The sequence below is a fragment of the Pelmatolapia mariae genome, linkage group LG15 (assembly GCF_036321145.2).
Source record: "Pelmatolapia mariae isolate MD_Pm_ZW linkage group LG15, Pm_UMD_F_2, whole genome shotgun sequence".
Lineage (NCBI taxonomy): Eukaryota > Metazoa > Chordata > Actinopteri > Cichliformes > Cichlidae > Pelmatolapia > Pelmatolapia mariae.
In genome coordinates, this window is record NC_086240.1 from 4,954,029 (window position 1) to 4,969,739 (window position 15,711).

The 15,711-nt window shown below is 42.0% G+C and overlaps 1 protein-coding gene across 2 annotated transcripts; it reads left to right on the forward strand.

Annotated features, from left to right (window-relative positions):
• Positions 1–473: 473 nt before the first annotated feature.
• Positions 474–4,975, forward strand: LOC134642826 (transcriptional repressor protein YY1-like). 2 transcript variants are annotated; one of them, XM_063494806.1, is made up of 5 exons: positions 474–1,258; positions 2,438–2,600; positions 3,699–3,759; positions 4,195–4,353; positions 4,685–4,975. In XM_063494806.1, exons 1-5 carry the CDS (start codon positions 724–726, stop codon positions 4,865–4,867), a joined length of 1,101 nt encoding a protein of 366 aa, XP_063350876.1. In that variant the 5' UTR covers positions 474–723; the 3' UTR covers positions 4,868–4,975. The 2 variants fall into 2 exon arrangements, with proteins under 2 accessions (XP_063350876.1, XP_063350877.1); XM_063494807.1 differs by having other exon boundaries at positions 480–1,258; positions 2,450–2,600.
• The last annotated feature ends 10,736 nt before the right edge of the window (positions 4,976–15,711 follow it).

Genomic DNA, 15,711 nt, shown 5'->3' on the forward strand with positions numbered 1-15,711 from the left:
GAAGACTGGATGTATGCTTGAGGTCACAGGTTACAGAGCTAGAAATCTCAATATATATTAGATTTTTATATTTTATTTTTGTTGGGTTAATTTTTTATACTTAAAAAAAACAAAACAAACAAAATTCATTTGTGATGTATAGTTGATAAAGTTAAACCAGGAAAAAATATAAATATCACCTATGCCCATCAAAAATACATTTTTTTTTTAAGTTGCCTATTTTGTTTGTTGCCCTTTTTAAGTACATTTGGGATCTCCTCGTTCTACCCAGTGATTTGCTGTATTTTAGAAGCAATTATCATTTGATTAATGTTGCATAAATCAGGTGAGGTTCAGAGATATTTGCAGTAATATTAGCACAAATGAGACTGTGCATTTGTCATAGTATTAATAACAACAAAAATTATTATAATAATAAATTGTCACCCTGTTTGTGCAACTAAACCAGAAACTGTGTATAACCTCATGTTTACGAACTTTGGGAACCCCCACTATCGCTAGTAGCACTGTTATCGCTGGGTTCAGTGAAGTCTCGCGATGTTTCCTTGTGACAGAGGATAGTGGCGACGAGAACTGGCGTGGGACGGAGTGAAGAGAGTTGTTATCGAAGAGGGAGAAGAGACAGCGGCAGGAGCAGAGCAGGGGGTGTGTGAGTGTGTTTGTGAGGTCCTAAAAGGAGCACAACACGGCGTGAATGAGAGAGACAAGCTGGTGAATTTCAACATGGCATCCGGAGATACGCTGTACATTGAGACAGACGGCTCGGAGATGCCGGCCGAGATTGTGGAGCTCCACGAGATAGAGGTAGAGACGATACCGGTGGAAACTATCGAGACCACGGTGGTCGGCGGGGATGACGACGACGACGGGCAGCCCATGATCGCGCTCCAGCCACTGGTCACGGACGACCCCAGCTCGATCCACCACCACCAGGAGGTTATCCTAGTCCAGACCCGGGAGGAGGTGGTCGGTGGGGATGACTCGGACCTGCATACGGACGGCGGTGGAGGGTTCGAGGACCAGATCCTCATCCCGGTGCCGGCTCCTGGGGTGGAGGACGAGTATATTGAGCAGACTTTAGTGACTGTGGCTGGGAAGAGCTCAGTGGGTCGGGTGAAACGAGGCGGCACTGGTGGGAAGAAAGCGGGCAAAAAGAGCTATTTAAGCGGCGCTGAGGGCGGCGGAAGAAAATGGGAACAGAAGCAGGTGCAAATAAAGACACTGGAGGGGGAATTTTCTGTTACAATGTGGGCATCGGGTAAGTAACCTTAGCCTAGCTGTGTTTTAACAGCTCCGTTGTTAGCCGTTGCATGAGGCCTCATTACCAGGGCGTTGTCCTGCTGCACCAGACTAGTTCCTGGAGTGCTCCGCCGCACCTCCATGAGAAGCGACGTGTAACACAATTTTTCGATCCAAACCCCCGCTGTAGTATATCGAAATGTTTTTGTTTTGAAGGGAGGCCATGTTTTAGGTGTTGCTGGGCGCCGCCATATTCCCCGAGACGAGTAAGTATGGCGGCGGCCCCGAAAAAATGGCGATAGTCGCGGCCAGGCAGAGATGGCGGCGGTGCTCGGGGGAGTGAGAGAGAAGCAGCTGGGTTTCGGGGGGTTTTCTTCTCTTTAGGCCGCGAAATTGTGGCACTTTAAATGCACAAAAGCAACTGATACAGTACCTAGGTGTCTATTGTGTGATATTCGCTTATATTATGAGTCGGGAGCTGTTTAGCAGTTAGCTCTGGCTGCTGTTGCTGCTAGTTAACCAGACAGCTCTGCTCCTGCATAAGGCTAGCTCCATTAGGCTAGGTGCAGAGTGATACTGAGCAGGTGGGAATTTATAATCGCATAAAAGGCTTTTATGGGCCAAACGAGAGCTCATATTATCGGTGCCTGTGATTTATATTACACAAACTATATAAAGAACTGTGTCAGAATAACTTTTAGCAATATACTTGTCTATATGCTTTCTGAGTGGACACCGCAGTCATCTATTTTTAGTGCTCTCTGCTGGTTGGTAGTGAGTAGGAGTCATTTACACACATGCACACCTTATTTGCACGCTTGTCTTGTTATGTGTTTGTGTGTTAGTGTCTCTTTGTGTTTGTGTGTTTTATCTCATTTGAATTATTTTTGTTTAACATATTTCAAACATGGAATTAATTCCCAGTTTGCATAATCCCTTGAAAACAAAACTATTGTAAACAAGATACTTATTTGAATTAAGAAAAAATTAACAAGTTAAAGTTTGCAAAGTAAAGGTAGCCATATTGTGAATAACAGGTAAACACCCTAATGTGAATATGTGCTTTTATATTCATTTCTCCTGGGTAATTATAAAAAAAAAACAACAACCCAGGGGGCACATGTTTCCAGCCTCCTGAGGCTTGTAGCCAGGGTAACACCAATATGTTATCGGTTCAGTCTCTGTAATGTGTTTCTAGATGATAATAAAGACATTGACCATGAATCGGTGGTGGAGGAGCAGATCGTCGGGGAGAACTCTCCTCCGGATTACTCCGAGTACATGACGGGGAAGAAGCTGCCCCCTGGTGGTATCCCGGGGATCGACCTTTCAGACCCAAAACAGCTGGCTGAGTTTGCCAGGTGAGTGTGTGTGTGCCAGGATCCCTGCGTCAGTCATTCCCAGCTGTAAACAGACCTGTTTACACTGTCCACACAGTTCTGATGAATATGCACAACAATACCGCTGCTGCTCATGAATGCCATGAGTCTGAAAGGTCAAAAACACACAGGGTAAATTTTAGCTGCACTCTGCTAAACTCTGGAGTTTTTTTTCCTTAGTTTTCCTCCCAAGAATTAAAATGTCAAGGTTTGGTTGTAATTAGGATTTAAAAACTGTGTCAGGTATTACACAAACATGCCTTGTGATTATTTTCTCTGTTTAATGTTTGTGCACAAGTGGATTAGGCCATGTGTAGAGTGTTTACTGGAGAAGCTAGGATGTTGTTACTAAATCAGACCAAAGAGAGGCTTTCTGTTTACCCTTATTATATTGTGTTTTATTATGAAATGATGATTAGTTGATCACAAAAGCCCGTGGAGCGCTATTCAGTGTCCAGTGGGTCATTTTGTTATTGGTTATTTTGTGAGGTTTTTCTTTTTTTTAAATTAATTGTTTGTTATTGCCTAACAATGTCTAGTTGATTTTCTTATTCTATCAAAACAGTGCAACAGTTAACACTGAAGGAGTTGTTTCTTTTTTGTGTTTAGTTTTTTTTACTTATTTGCTAAGAACAATAATAATGCTGTGGTATATTATTTACCAGGTCTAAGAAGTTTATAATGGTGAGATTAGTTGCTGGAAAAATCAGTGCGCGGTTGATCTGATGTTTACTTAATTAACTGTTGATCTCAGTCTGTTTTAGTCTCTGTTGATGTTTCAGTTGCCCCTTTTAGTTGAGTTTTTTTTTCCTTTTTTTTTTTAATTTGACTCTGTGTCTCAAAAACCATGACAAGGTGTTTAAAAGGCCTGTAAATATTACATTAGTTGGATTTTACTTTAAGCGTACCAGTGTTTATTTGTCAATAGATGTATACCTGTAATTGGTCTTGCTGTTTTCATTATGTGTGTCTTTTAAATGTGTTTAAATGTCCTTTAGGAGTCAAGTTAATCAATAATCTGGTGTAACCTGGACCTGTAGATAACACAGGAGCTTATTTCTTTATTTTTTTTATTTGCAGAATGAAACCCAGGAAAGTCAAAGAGGACGATGCCCCCCGCACGATAGCTTGCCCTCATAAAGTGAGTTCATTGATGGTGTCCCTCCTTGTCACTGTTCTGGCAGAACGGAGCTCATAGCTCCTGATGGGTTTAAAAGTCTTGCACTTTGTTGCTTTCCGTGTAATTGGAAATTTCACTGAAGGTTATTTAAAAGCACTTGAGTGTATTGATTTTTATGTGCACGCTAGAACAATCAGGCCTTATCTGAATTAGCTAATGTAAATGGGTTTTGTTCGCTCCGTGAGCTGCTTGCTACTTCAGTGTGAGGCTTTTAAGAGTACATTATCACTTCAGGAGAGAATAGGGGCACTCTTACTCTATCCCACTGTTTTTCACAATTTAAAGATGTGTCAGAGAAACTGCAGAAAATGCTGAGCTCCCTTTAAGCTTGCATTTGCAGAGAAAACCTGAACCTTGCTGCAAAGCACCTTACTAACTGCTTCTTTGCTCCTTCAGGGCTGCACAAAGATGTTCAGGGATAACTCGGCCATGAGGAAGCATCTCCACACCCACGGACCCCGTGTGCACGTCTGCGCAGAGTGCGGCAAGGCCTTTGTTGAGAGCTCCAAGCTCAAGCGCCATCAACTCGTTCACACAGGGGAGAAACCCTTCCAGGTTGTCCACACACACACACGCACAGACTTTCCATATAAAGCTTATAAACTCAGCACTGCATGGTGCTTAATTCAAGTGAAGGAAAATGGGCTAAGTAATTTCTCCCTGATGAGATTCACCCACCAAATGTCAGTAAAAGTTTATCTTTGGTGGGTAAATGACACCGGCTGGAATTGTTTAAAGTCTTTTCAGACAATTTCTGCTCGAGCGGTTTTAACAAGTGATTCTGTATAAACACTGACATATTTTCATTGAAATGAGACCATTGCTGTGGAAGGTTTTAAAGACGCACTGTTTAATCATTCCTCTGCTCCTCTCCTCTCCCCCTCAGTGCACCTTCGAAGGCTGCGGGAAAAGGTTTTCTCTGGACTTCAACCTGCGCACGCACGTGCGGATCCACACTGGAGACCGGCCCTACGTCTGCCCTTTTGACGGCTGCAATAAGAAATTCGCCCAGTCAACCAACCTAAAGTCTCACATTCTCACACACGCCAAAGCCAAAAATAACCAATGAGAACGTATCCGTCAGCGTCGAGTCACGAAGACGAAAAAAGAAGAAAGAAAAAAAAAAAGAGCATTCTAGCGACACACGTGAGACCTCGTTTGAAGATGGAATGAGAAGCTTGAGACTTATTGATTTATATTAAAAATCTGACAGATTAAAAGACTTAGAACACTGAAATTCAGCTGGTTTTTCCTGAGCCCCCTTTCTTCTTCTTCTGCTGTCATATTGGATGAGGAACGCAGTGACTATTCCCTAAAGCCCCAGCCAGCACAGTCCCTTCGTTTCTCCAGTGGCACTCAGCTGCCAGAAGATGGAACCCATGGACAAACATCAGAGACTTATTTTTACCGGAGTGATCAGAGAAGCAGCGGGCTATTAGTATTTTTATTTTGTCGCATTGCTTTTATTTCCCTCAAGTGTGCATATTGTACACTTGACTCAGGCTGTGTTTAGTATAATTGTGTTTTGTTTTTTTTCTCCTGCATTAAGAGATCGTACCTATGATACAAAAGAAGAGGCCTCAAGACTTGTTTGACCTGTTTCACATGTATACGAAGTTTAAAAAACAAAACAGCTGTATCTTTGCATTTTCACACCTTCTTCGGTTGTATTTTTCTCTAACCACAGAATAACCTTGTATACTTGTATTGTATGGCTGTATTAAAATTCAGTAGACATAGATCGAGGTGTGATTTAAAGTGTTAACCGATTAAACTTTAGTCATGAGTTGCTTTATATTTTCTATGAACCGTCTTTACACAGATGAACGAGTAATATGATCTCACTCAGAGCCTGTCACAGTCAAATTACCTGAAGCGTGCTTTGAATTGACTGCGAGACCATCACTTTCTTTGTTAGAATGTAATGTACAGACGTCAACCATGAACTTCCTTTGTTCATATTTACACACATGTATCTCACCTGCCCACCAATAAAATGGGTCATTCCAACTCTGAACTTCACAGTTAGTTTTTACTAAAGTGGGTCTTCTTTGAGATTGACAAACTTTGTGTGACTGTCAGTCTGCTGCTGCACAGCATCTCCTCTGGCACCGTGTGCTATGTTAATAACCGAGAGGGTGCCAGAAGGAAAAAGGAGGAGACGGTGCAATGTTATAAATGATTTTTCTCCAAAAGTGTGGAAAACAAGTTGTGATTAAGTCCTAGAATCCTAAGCATCCTAAAATACTGATACGCTCATCTGACACTGTTTCAACTGCTCCTTTGTGTGACTACCTAATCAGCCAATCACATCACTCATTGCATTTAGGTATATAGACATGGTGGCCTTGTTGAGTCTGTGCAATGAAGAATTAAGGCAGTGCTGAAGCCAAAAGGGAGCCCAACCCAGTACTAGTAGTATGAATGTGCGTAAATGTTAGACAGAAAGCACTTAAGCATAGAAAAAAGTTTATGCGTGAATGAGACACGTAGTATAAAGTGCTCTAAGTGAAATTTATGTAGTTTACTCCCCCAAACAAAAGACAACAAAGTAGCCTGATGTTAGCCCATTCCCAGTTGTCAGCTCTGATTCTTATGTCTTAAACTGTCCATCATCAATTTTCTCAACTTAAAGGTGGAAGGTGTGTTACGCCCGGGACAGGTGATGGACAGGTGTAGGCATCAAGCACAGAGAAAGGTTCCAGTCGACCAGGGCGGGAGGTTCACATTCAGAGTCTTATTGGTTTACAAGACCTGTGCAGGCAAATGGTATGGGCACTGTAATATAATTTTAGATCTCTTTAATAGTTAATTGCCTGGGTGACCTCTCTTTTGGGGCTCTCCTCAGCTCTTCCCAGGAGGGTGGCACGGTTGCCCCTTTGGTGGTCCTCCTTGGGTCCTCATACTCTGGGGCCTCTGGATGTCTGGGGCCTGGATCTCCTCCATGCCTGCTTCATGCCCTGGGGGACGGGGCTATGGCTCCCCACACTCCCTAGCAGATCGTTACATGGAGAAACCTTTTGCATACAAGCGTGCTGATCCACACAGGTGTGCACACAGGTGTACACACGGGTGTTCACAGGCACGAACTACACCTTTCTTAGCTGCTACCTCAAAGCACATTGTGCGCTGTCAATCTTGCGTGCTGCACAATAACATTTAATATTTAGTATCTACTGTTATCTACTGTTAGCTAGTTTATTGTGATGGTGTATTCATTATGTTGCTCTTTTTTGTTTGTTTTCTCTTCTGTTTTTTTTTTATCTCCATACAGGTGATCCAGGTGTTTTGTTTGTTTTTCTTTTTTTTTCTTCCCCCCTTTCTCACCATCTCTTCTCCACTCTATTTTCTTTCTCTCCCTCTCTTTCTTTCATTCTTTCTCCCTGTCCTATCCCCTAGTCAAAAAAAAGAAAAGAAAAAAAAGAGTTAATTGCACTACTGAGCACTCAAAATAAATTAAGTAGAAAAGTTTTAGATTCACAAGATGCAGGGTTCTTTGTGCAGACTTGGTGGAAGGCTGTGTGCAGAAATGCAGGATTGAACCAGAGCAAGGTCAAGAAACAATAGCCCTCACAGATAGATGATGCCTCAGATGCATGAAACTAGGTAAGAGGTCAGGCTGTATGCGTGTGTGTGTGTCCATCACTAGGTGAAGCTGCAACTGAGGGAGGAGAAAAAGAGCACAACCTGTCCACCAATAAGGGGGGCTAAAGGTCTAGACCACGGCCCTTCTCAACGGTTTTTGACCAATCAGATAGATGCACATTCTCTTTTATAAATATGTGTATAGCTAAGTTCTCTCTTCCGGGATTTGGCTACAGAAAACTGCTGCAGACTGTGGTTTTCTAACCAGAAGGAGATCTGTGTACATGAATTATTCTTTGAACTGGTTGAGGCAATAAATCTGTTTAACTTGAACTGGACCGAAGCTCTCTTTATCTTAGAAAAAAGAGAACACGTGACAAGGTCTAAAGAGTGTGTGTTGACTCAGGATAACATGGTAAAATACTTTAGAGACCTGATTGTTGTGTTAATCTTGATATGGGCATTTTCTACAGTTAACAGGTATATAACAGACACATATGTATACACTTGCCAAAATGCACAAAATAAAGTGTCTTATGACCCACCTTTCCCCACTTCTCTCCTTTAAACCAGTGGTTTGGCTTCATGCCTCTATATGTCATTTTTATTCTACTATAAAAAAGAATAAATACTAATATAAACATAGGATAAAACATTAGTGGGGTGGATAGAACCACAAGAAGGTCCTTCCCATGTTTGTGTGGATCCTCTCCTGGTACTCTGGTTTCCTGCCACAGTTATGGAGGGCATAGGCCTGCGAATATAAGCATGACTGTGTGTCTCTGTGACCATGTGACCCTGTCATAGAGCGAGAGGTGCACCCTACCTCTCGCTCTATGACAGCTGGGTTAGGTTCCAGCCTCCCACAACCCTGAAATGAAAGAAAAATGATGGAAAATATTAGTATGTGGGAAAAAAAATCAATAAAATCTTGAAGCACCTCTTTGACTTACTGGGCTTTAAGTGATTTGTGACTCTTAATATTTAGCAACCACATGATCCACTATCCAGCTGACTCAAAATCTGAAAGGTGTGTAACAGATAGTTCCAAAGTAGGTAAACCTACAAAAAGATATCAACACAAAATGTCATTAAGGTAGGATTAGCTGATGCAGAAAGTGGTTTTACTTGCACAAGCAGGCTTCATGTAGAAGTGTTATACAACCTCACTGGTTCGAGTCAACGGCTGAATATTTCAGAGTCATTCTTAAAGCAACACGCCATGGACACATAAAGTTTATACTGGGTTTTGTGGCCTCAATCATCAAAGATTCGTTGGAAGGGGAAAAAAATGGAGCAGCATTTGATGGGGAAAAAAATAAAATTTTTGAGTTAAGCATGGAGGTGGAAATATCCTGCAGTGGAGTCAGTGACATGGGAAAGATTGCACAAATAGAGGGATGAATGGATTCAACACAAATGGTGAGGAAAATGTCACGCAGTCAGTCATGACAATGGAACGTGAAACGAGTCTGACTTCTACAATAAGACAATGATTCAAAGGAGCTGTCAAGCAGCCTGCTCAGCCTAAAAATATCTTTTATATTGTGTGAAACGGAGCACCAACGTTTGAAGAATAATTCTGTTCAAATAAAAAAAGTGTGGTTGTGTTTTTTAAATAACTGCAGACTTTTGCATACAGGTCCACTTAGTCTACCAGATACCTGTCTATTAATAATAATTATGTGGTTATTAAACTAGAGGTGGGCAGATCGATTCAAATAACAATAGTATCGATCAATACTCTGTATTTAATCTTTTCTTGTTGGCTGTCACGTCTATTTGGTTTATAGCCGATAACAGATTTAAACAGAGTAAGCTTCAAGTTTCAAAATACATGAAAAGCTGAAAGTTGTGTTTTATTGTGTTAACTTATTATTGTGGAAGGTAAAAATCACTACAGTGATTTAGTGGTTGCAAATGAATGATTATTAATGATTAAGTTGTGACACATTGCCCTACACGAGCTGCCTTTATGGGTTAAAAGTATCAGTACTGGTATCAGCAATACTGCCCCTGTATTTATTTGGTATTTAAAAAATACCATCATTTACAGTATCGGAGACCACTACATTAAACACTTTTAACATGACTAGTTTTACTTTAAACTTTATGCAGTTGTTATCAACAAGTGCTAGTAGTCATATGACTCACACCACCCAAGACTGCAGGGTTTATGCCTGTAGGCCCGTTCAGCCTTTCAAAAATCACCCCTTGAGTCTCATTTCTTGTAGCTAGCAAACACACTACAGGATTTCCAAAGCATATGTGCATTTTCCCCCTAAAAGATACAAAGAAAACAATATTTAATCCTCCACAAAGGCAACATGTGTCCACCTCCATTCATATTAAATTCAAGGATAACAGGCATTCTAAAAGCTGATTAAGCTCAGTGGGATTTCCTTCCTCCCTTGTCGGCTATCCACTTGCAATTTTCAAGTTTACACATAAGTCCAATTCCGCTTTCCGCTCAGCCAGCAGGATTAGCACAACTGTCTACCTCAGCATCCTGCTAAGATCCTGCTCTTTGGCCTGATCCTAGTCATCCTGCTACAGACTCCAAACCGGCTCCCACCGCCCTCTGCAGGCAACACACTTCAGTGATCTCACCCAGGCAGCAGTGCTATCCGTGGTGCTGATCCCCAGGCAGAGGCTCCATCACCCAGCAGCCTCCGAGGAGGAAGAAATTCTCTGAGTTTCCTACAGTGAAAAACTCCCGTCCTCTCTCTGTCACGTAAAATCATTCAAAAGAAGGAAAGGAAAACAAAAAGAAACCCGAGCTGCTCTGCATCTCTGTTGAGGAAATACATTGATTTAACTTGAGTGCATTCCTGGTGTTTCATTCCTCCGTACACACCTGCTTTAAATTCAGTACCAGCCTCAATTTTTTCCCCCACCTCTACCTGAGACCAGCTTTGACTGATGTGCAAGCCCATCTTTGTGTGTCTACATGTGCTAAAGAGACGGCCACAGCATGTAAAGGCTGATTCAAGCATGATTGCACTCAGGGGTCTCTGTCCTCTTCTTCTTCTTCTCTTTTTTCAAAGGAGCATTTATTTACTGGATTGGTTGTTTTGATTGACAAAGGCAGGGGAGAGTAAATGCACTACTTGTTATGCAGCCGAAGTCTGTCAAGCCTCCAACACCTGCTCTCTTTCAGATGCTTATTTCATTATGGCTCCTCTCTCCCAGGAGTCAAGACACTTGTGTGTTTGTGTGTTCTTTTTATTTCTTTCTCTCTCTGTTTTTTTTAAATCCTGTGCTGGATGTTTACCTGGATCTTATCCTCTTTCTCTCTCCCTCTCCCTCACTGCCTCGGACAAGTCTCGGCTTATTTGCAGCTGAGCGTGGTCTCACCTAGTATCTCGATCTTTCTTCCATTAGTTTGCCCGTTCCTCTCCTCTCTCTCTCACTCTCTCTCTCTCCCTCTGTGCGTGTGCTCCTCTGACAGGCAAGCACGAAAACGGCTTACAACACTGAAGCACACCAGGCAGCCTCAGCTGTACGGTCCACACACCCCTCACACCCCAGTTGCTGCACTGCTGAAGCCCCCCCTCTTTCATCTGTGAACAGAGACTAAATCAGGAAATCCGAGCAGATCAACCCTCAGCCCCGTGTGGTCTATTATTTATTTTAAATTTCTTAATAACACTTGCTCTTGCATACTGAAGAGCAGAATTTCACAGTCATGTGCTGGATGCAAACATGCAGAGACACTCAGATAAGCAAACATCGATTTAGCGATTTGTTTGATATATTTATGCATCATTTGCGTGTTTCCACCTATTAAAGGTGACTGCAAATCTATCCAAATTGGCTCTCATGTGGGCTCCACTTTCACCTCCACTACATCCTTATAATGAAAGGCTGTCAGCGACTATTATGCTTAACTGGTCCACTGCTCGATCACACAGTCAATTTGGTGGTAAGACATGCAGAACAGTAATAACTCAATCTCATCTGAACTGTAGGTCAAATCTCCCAACTTAAATCCACAGTTACACACACACACACACACACACACACACACACACACACACACACACACACACACACACACACACACACACACACACACACACACGTTTCAATCACTTCAAGTGGCGTTTTTTTTTCTTCTTTCTTTTTCGCGGTGAGCACAGCAAGAGATGCTATTTCCATGCAGAAAATATGTTACCAAGGTAACAGAGGAGAGGGAGAGGGAGCATGTATGTGTGCGTGCGTGTGAGAGAGAGAGGGAGAGTGAGAAAAAGGCTGAGATGTAGCCCCTGAATACCAGGACTGCTGCTACTGCTGCTGCTGCTGCAGACGTAGCGCACAGCATCCCACCCCTGCCAGCATCAGTGCAGCAGCTTTCCAACCCAGTGTACAGCACGCACATGAAGGCTGTTTTTGAATGCTTTCAAATGTCGAGACAGCTCGGTTTTCACTTCCCACTTCATTTGCCGAAGTCTCACAAAGTAACAGAATCGCATTGGCTGTATTTCACCCATCAGTTTTCCTCAGCACTTCGTCTCTCGTCACTTCTTTTCCTCTCCAAGTCTGTCTCTATATATAGACAGCCTTTCTATCTTTTCTCTGCTCCCTCCCTCCCTCCCCACCACCACCACCTCTCTCTCTCAGTCTGTTTACACCTGTCTCCTCTCCCTCGTCTCGCTGTGTCCTTCAAGCTCAAATTTACTTCACAGATACCATAATTAACTGCACTACACTGTTGCCAAAGCAGGCTGTGCAAGGTTTATAATTTATAATGTGGAGTGCAATCTGTCCCAATTTAAGACAGAGACAGCAACCCAGCACTTCACTGCACTCTCTCTATATAAAACATCTACAGTAAAATGATAAAATACTAATAAAAAGCAGGTTTTACTAAAATATGCTGGTTTCTAGTTCTCGAGCGAGAATATTTATTTCTATTTTTTTTTATTCTTTACATATAGTGTTGTGCAAAAATCTTGAGCCAGCCTGCATTTTTTATATTTAGCTTCCAAAGAGCCTGACTTTTCATGTTTTTTTGTTTTGTTTTTTTAAGTGGTCCATAATTCCAGGCTTTTCTTTGGACATTGGCTGCTTTTTCACTTACTTTCAGTCCAGTCCTTGTACCTGAACATTTTCAAAGAAATGCTTTCTTTGGTAACGCTGACCTATGAATCATTCACACATAAAAAGGCACCTAACTGAAGAGATGGACAAGTGGAGAGCAAATAAAGTTAGGATATGTAGTATGTACAGCTGATGAACAATATCTGAAAGTTATTCCCTTGAGAAAGAGGAAAAACACAGCAACGACCTGACACAGGACCTGAGAGACCTTAAACCAGCTGATCCATGTACTGGTCACTGAAGCCTCCACAGAGATGGTCTAACTGGAAGGGTGTCTATCAAGAAGCTTTTCTTATACCAGTAAAACCAGATCTTTTGAACTTTGAGTTTTTGAGACCTACGCTACATTATTAGTAAGAATGTTATTCCTGAAAAACCTGATGCATATTATCAGAAACATGTAGTGCTGCTGTGAGGGATAAATTATACAAAAATGCCAGCTGTAGCAAAAATAATACAAATTAAAACTCATATGTGCAAATTGATATTAAATTTTTCTTTCTCTTTTCTAATTGTCAGAAGATTTAATAAATACTCCAGTTTAAAAATAATTGAATTTTCTGACAATTATTTCATGGTTCAGGCTTCACAGAGTTAAGGAAGGGAAACGGGGAAAAGAAGCTGACATATGCCAAATGAATAACTGGACAGCAGGTCTGATGAAGTGTTGAATCCAAGTTTGACATTTCAACATTATTGAAGCAGTGTGGGATCATTTTGACAAAACAGAACAAAATGCATCCAACAGCCAAGAGAAGAGCTTTGAATGTCCTTCACGTACCCTGGAGAACTATTCCTAAAGACTACTTAAAGAAATGACAAAAAAGCTGTATTAGCTGCCATGTATGCTTGAATAACATTTCCTTGCAACATATAAAGGAATGAGGTGCAGCTCAAGACTTTTGCACAGTTCTGTATTAATAATGTTAGCATCTGTGGGGTTACATCTGAATGAACGAAACGATCTAATTAAACAGATGGTGGCTATTCCCTCACACCTAACAGATAAAACAAATAGCCTAATATCAAACACAACTATTAGCCGCTACATTAGAGTCACATTCAAAACATTTAAAAAATGACTGGGTATGGACCCAACACCTGTTTGTGCGCTGTACTGTCAGGCACCTGGACGCTGGCAGCAAATCCTGGATGGAGGATCCATGGATCTGGTTTGTTGTGAGGTGTGCAATCCATGCTTGATCGCGTCAGGCTCTGGGGAGTTTTGAGGTCAGCGTGATGCCTTTGGCCTTTTGTCTCATTTAAACAATTCCAGAGCAGTTTTAGCAGTGTGGCGGGGTGCATTGGTCCCCCCAACCAACTGGTTGTTCCTCCTTGAGCCTGGTCCAGCTGCAGGTCTCTAATTGAAGTCTTTCTTCCTACTGAAGGGAGTTCTTCTTCTGTCACCAAGTAGCTGCTCACAGGGAATGGTCGGATTGTTTTTTTTTGTTTGTTTTTTTGGCTATTACTGTAGAGTCTTTATTAAATAAGTAATTAAATTACTGCTTAGTTTTCAGACTGAGGCTTTAAAAGACATAAGATTATTATTTAAAAACCAGTATTACAGCAGAAAGACTGTCTAATTGAGGTGAAATTTCTGATGTTTCTGAGTTGTTGTCAGAGCCACAAACCAAACATTTCCTCACTGAAAGTCTCCGGTGGTTTAATTTAAATAACAGATTGAAGCCCAAAGATGTAAATGCATCAATATTTCACAGCAAATTAAAAAGAGAAACAAAACCACAATAAATCTGTGTAGCAGAACCTCATTAATCATCTCCGCAGCCCCTTATGGCTAGAAACACTGGACTAAAGTCTTTAAGTCTTTTTTTAAAACAAGTCCACTTCAATCTGCTAATAGTAAAATTCTGGCGGTGCAGTGGTGCATCAGTAATACAGGTGTAATTATGTACAACTACCACTGTAATTCAGTGTTTTGACATTTTTAAAACTGTCTAAACCTTTGTGGGTTTCCCCAACAGTGACGGGCTTGATCCCGCTAAGCTCAGCTAGCAGGATCAAAAAAGAAGTGTTGCTGTCTCTCTGCCTCTTGTTTCTCTGTGTTGTTTGCAGCATCATAACGAGATGCACACGCACACTTTTTTTTTTTTTGGGGGGGGGGGGGGGGGGGGGGGGGGGGGGTTCTTGGTACGATCAGCTTTCACTTGAAATGTTGTGTTGCAGACCTGCAGAAAAAGAAAATTATTACACACTCTGGTTTTTGCCCCCTCCCCCCAGTCCATCCCATCACGTCAATTACAAATCGACCTTTATTTATCTTTATTTATCATTCATTTCAGTACCCTCATCACGTCCTCCCGTCGCCGGGTCACTGAGGGTGACTCCTTCAAAAAGAGCGTAGCCGTCGCATCTACATTTCAGATCACTGACTGTATCTGCCCTGCAGATTTGATCAGCCTGCAAAGTCCTTGCAGAGCAGATCAAAAGCCCTTTAAAGACTTGTTTATGAAGCGCTACCTGACATATTCAATTTCACCAGCTGTGGCTCTGGCCTGTCAGCTGCACTGGATGATGGCTGATCAAACAACAGCTGTGGAGGCCATTGCACTTTAAAAAAAAAAAAAAAAAAGTCCATCTCCACCTATGCCTGCATTTATACTTTACGAGGCCAGTTAGCGTAAAAACCTTGCCTAATGCGACACCCCGCTTTTGATATCTCAACTTAACAAGCGCACTCTGAGCAATAAATAAGATTAGCGCGCAGAAACACAGTCAATTCATAATCCTGGTGTGAGCTGGTTAGGGGAGACCTAGAGCCACGCAGATCTCCGAGTAGGATGGAGAAATTACTCAACAATACCCAAAGTGAAAATAAAGAAGCAGATGGAGGAACGTGTAAATATTTGGGACCTGTTTGGTAAAAAATAATGTGGCCCCTGACCTCCCAGCAGCTTCCCATCCTCTGTTACCACGAGGCCAGGAGCGATAACGAGATTAGCATAAGCACTTTTAGTAAGTCACTGTGAATAGGATCCTTAAAGAGGCTTAAACTGTCCCCTTTCACCAGCGGTTGATAGATAGTTGAGAGCTGACTGGCACATCTGCTTGGTCGTCGCTCTGTTCTCTTAGAGATCTTCAGCGCTGGCAAATCAATGGGAGATCCATCACTTGAAGGGACGCAGGGTGCAGGGAAGGAGAGCAAATCACTTCTATAAGTGATAGCAGCTATCAGGCAAATGGGCAGAAAATGGTTCCTAATGGTGC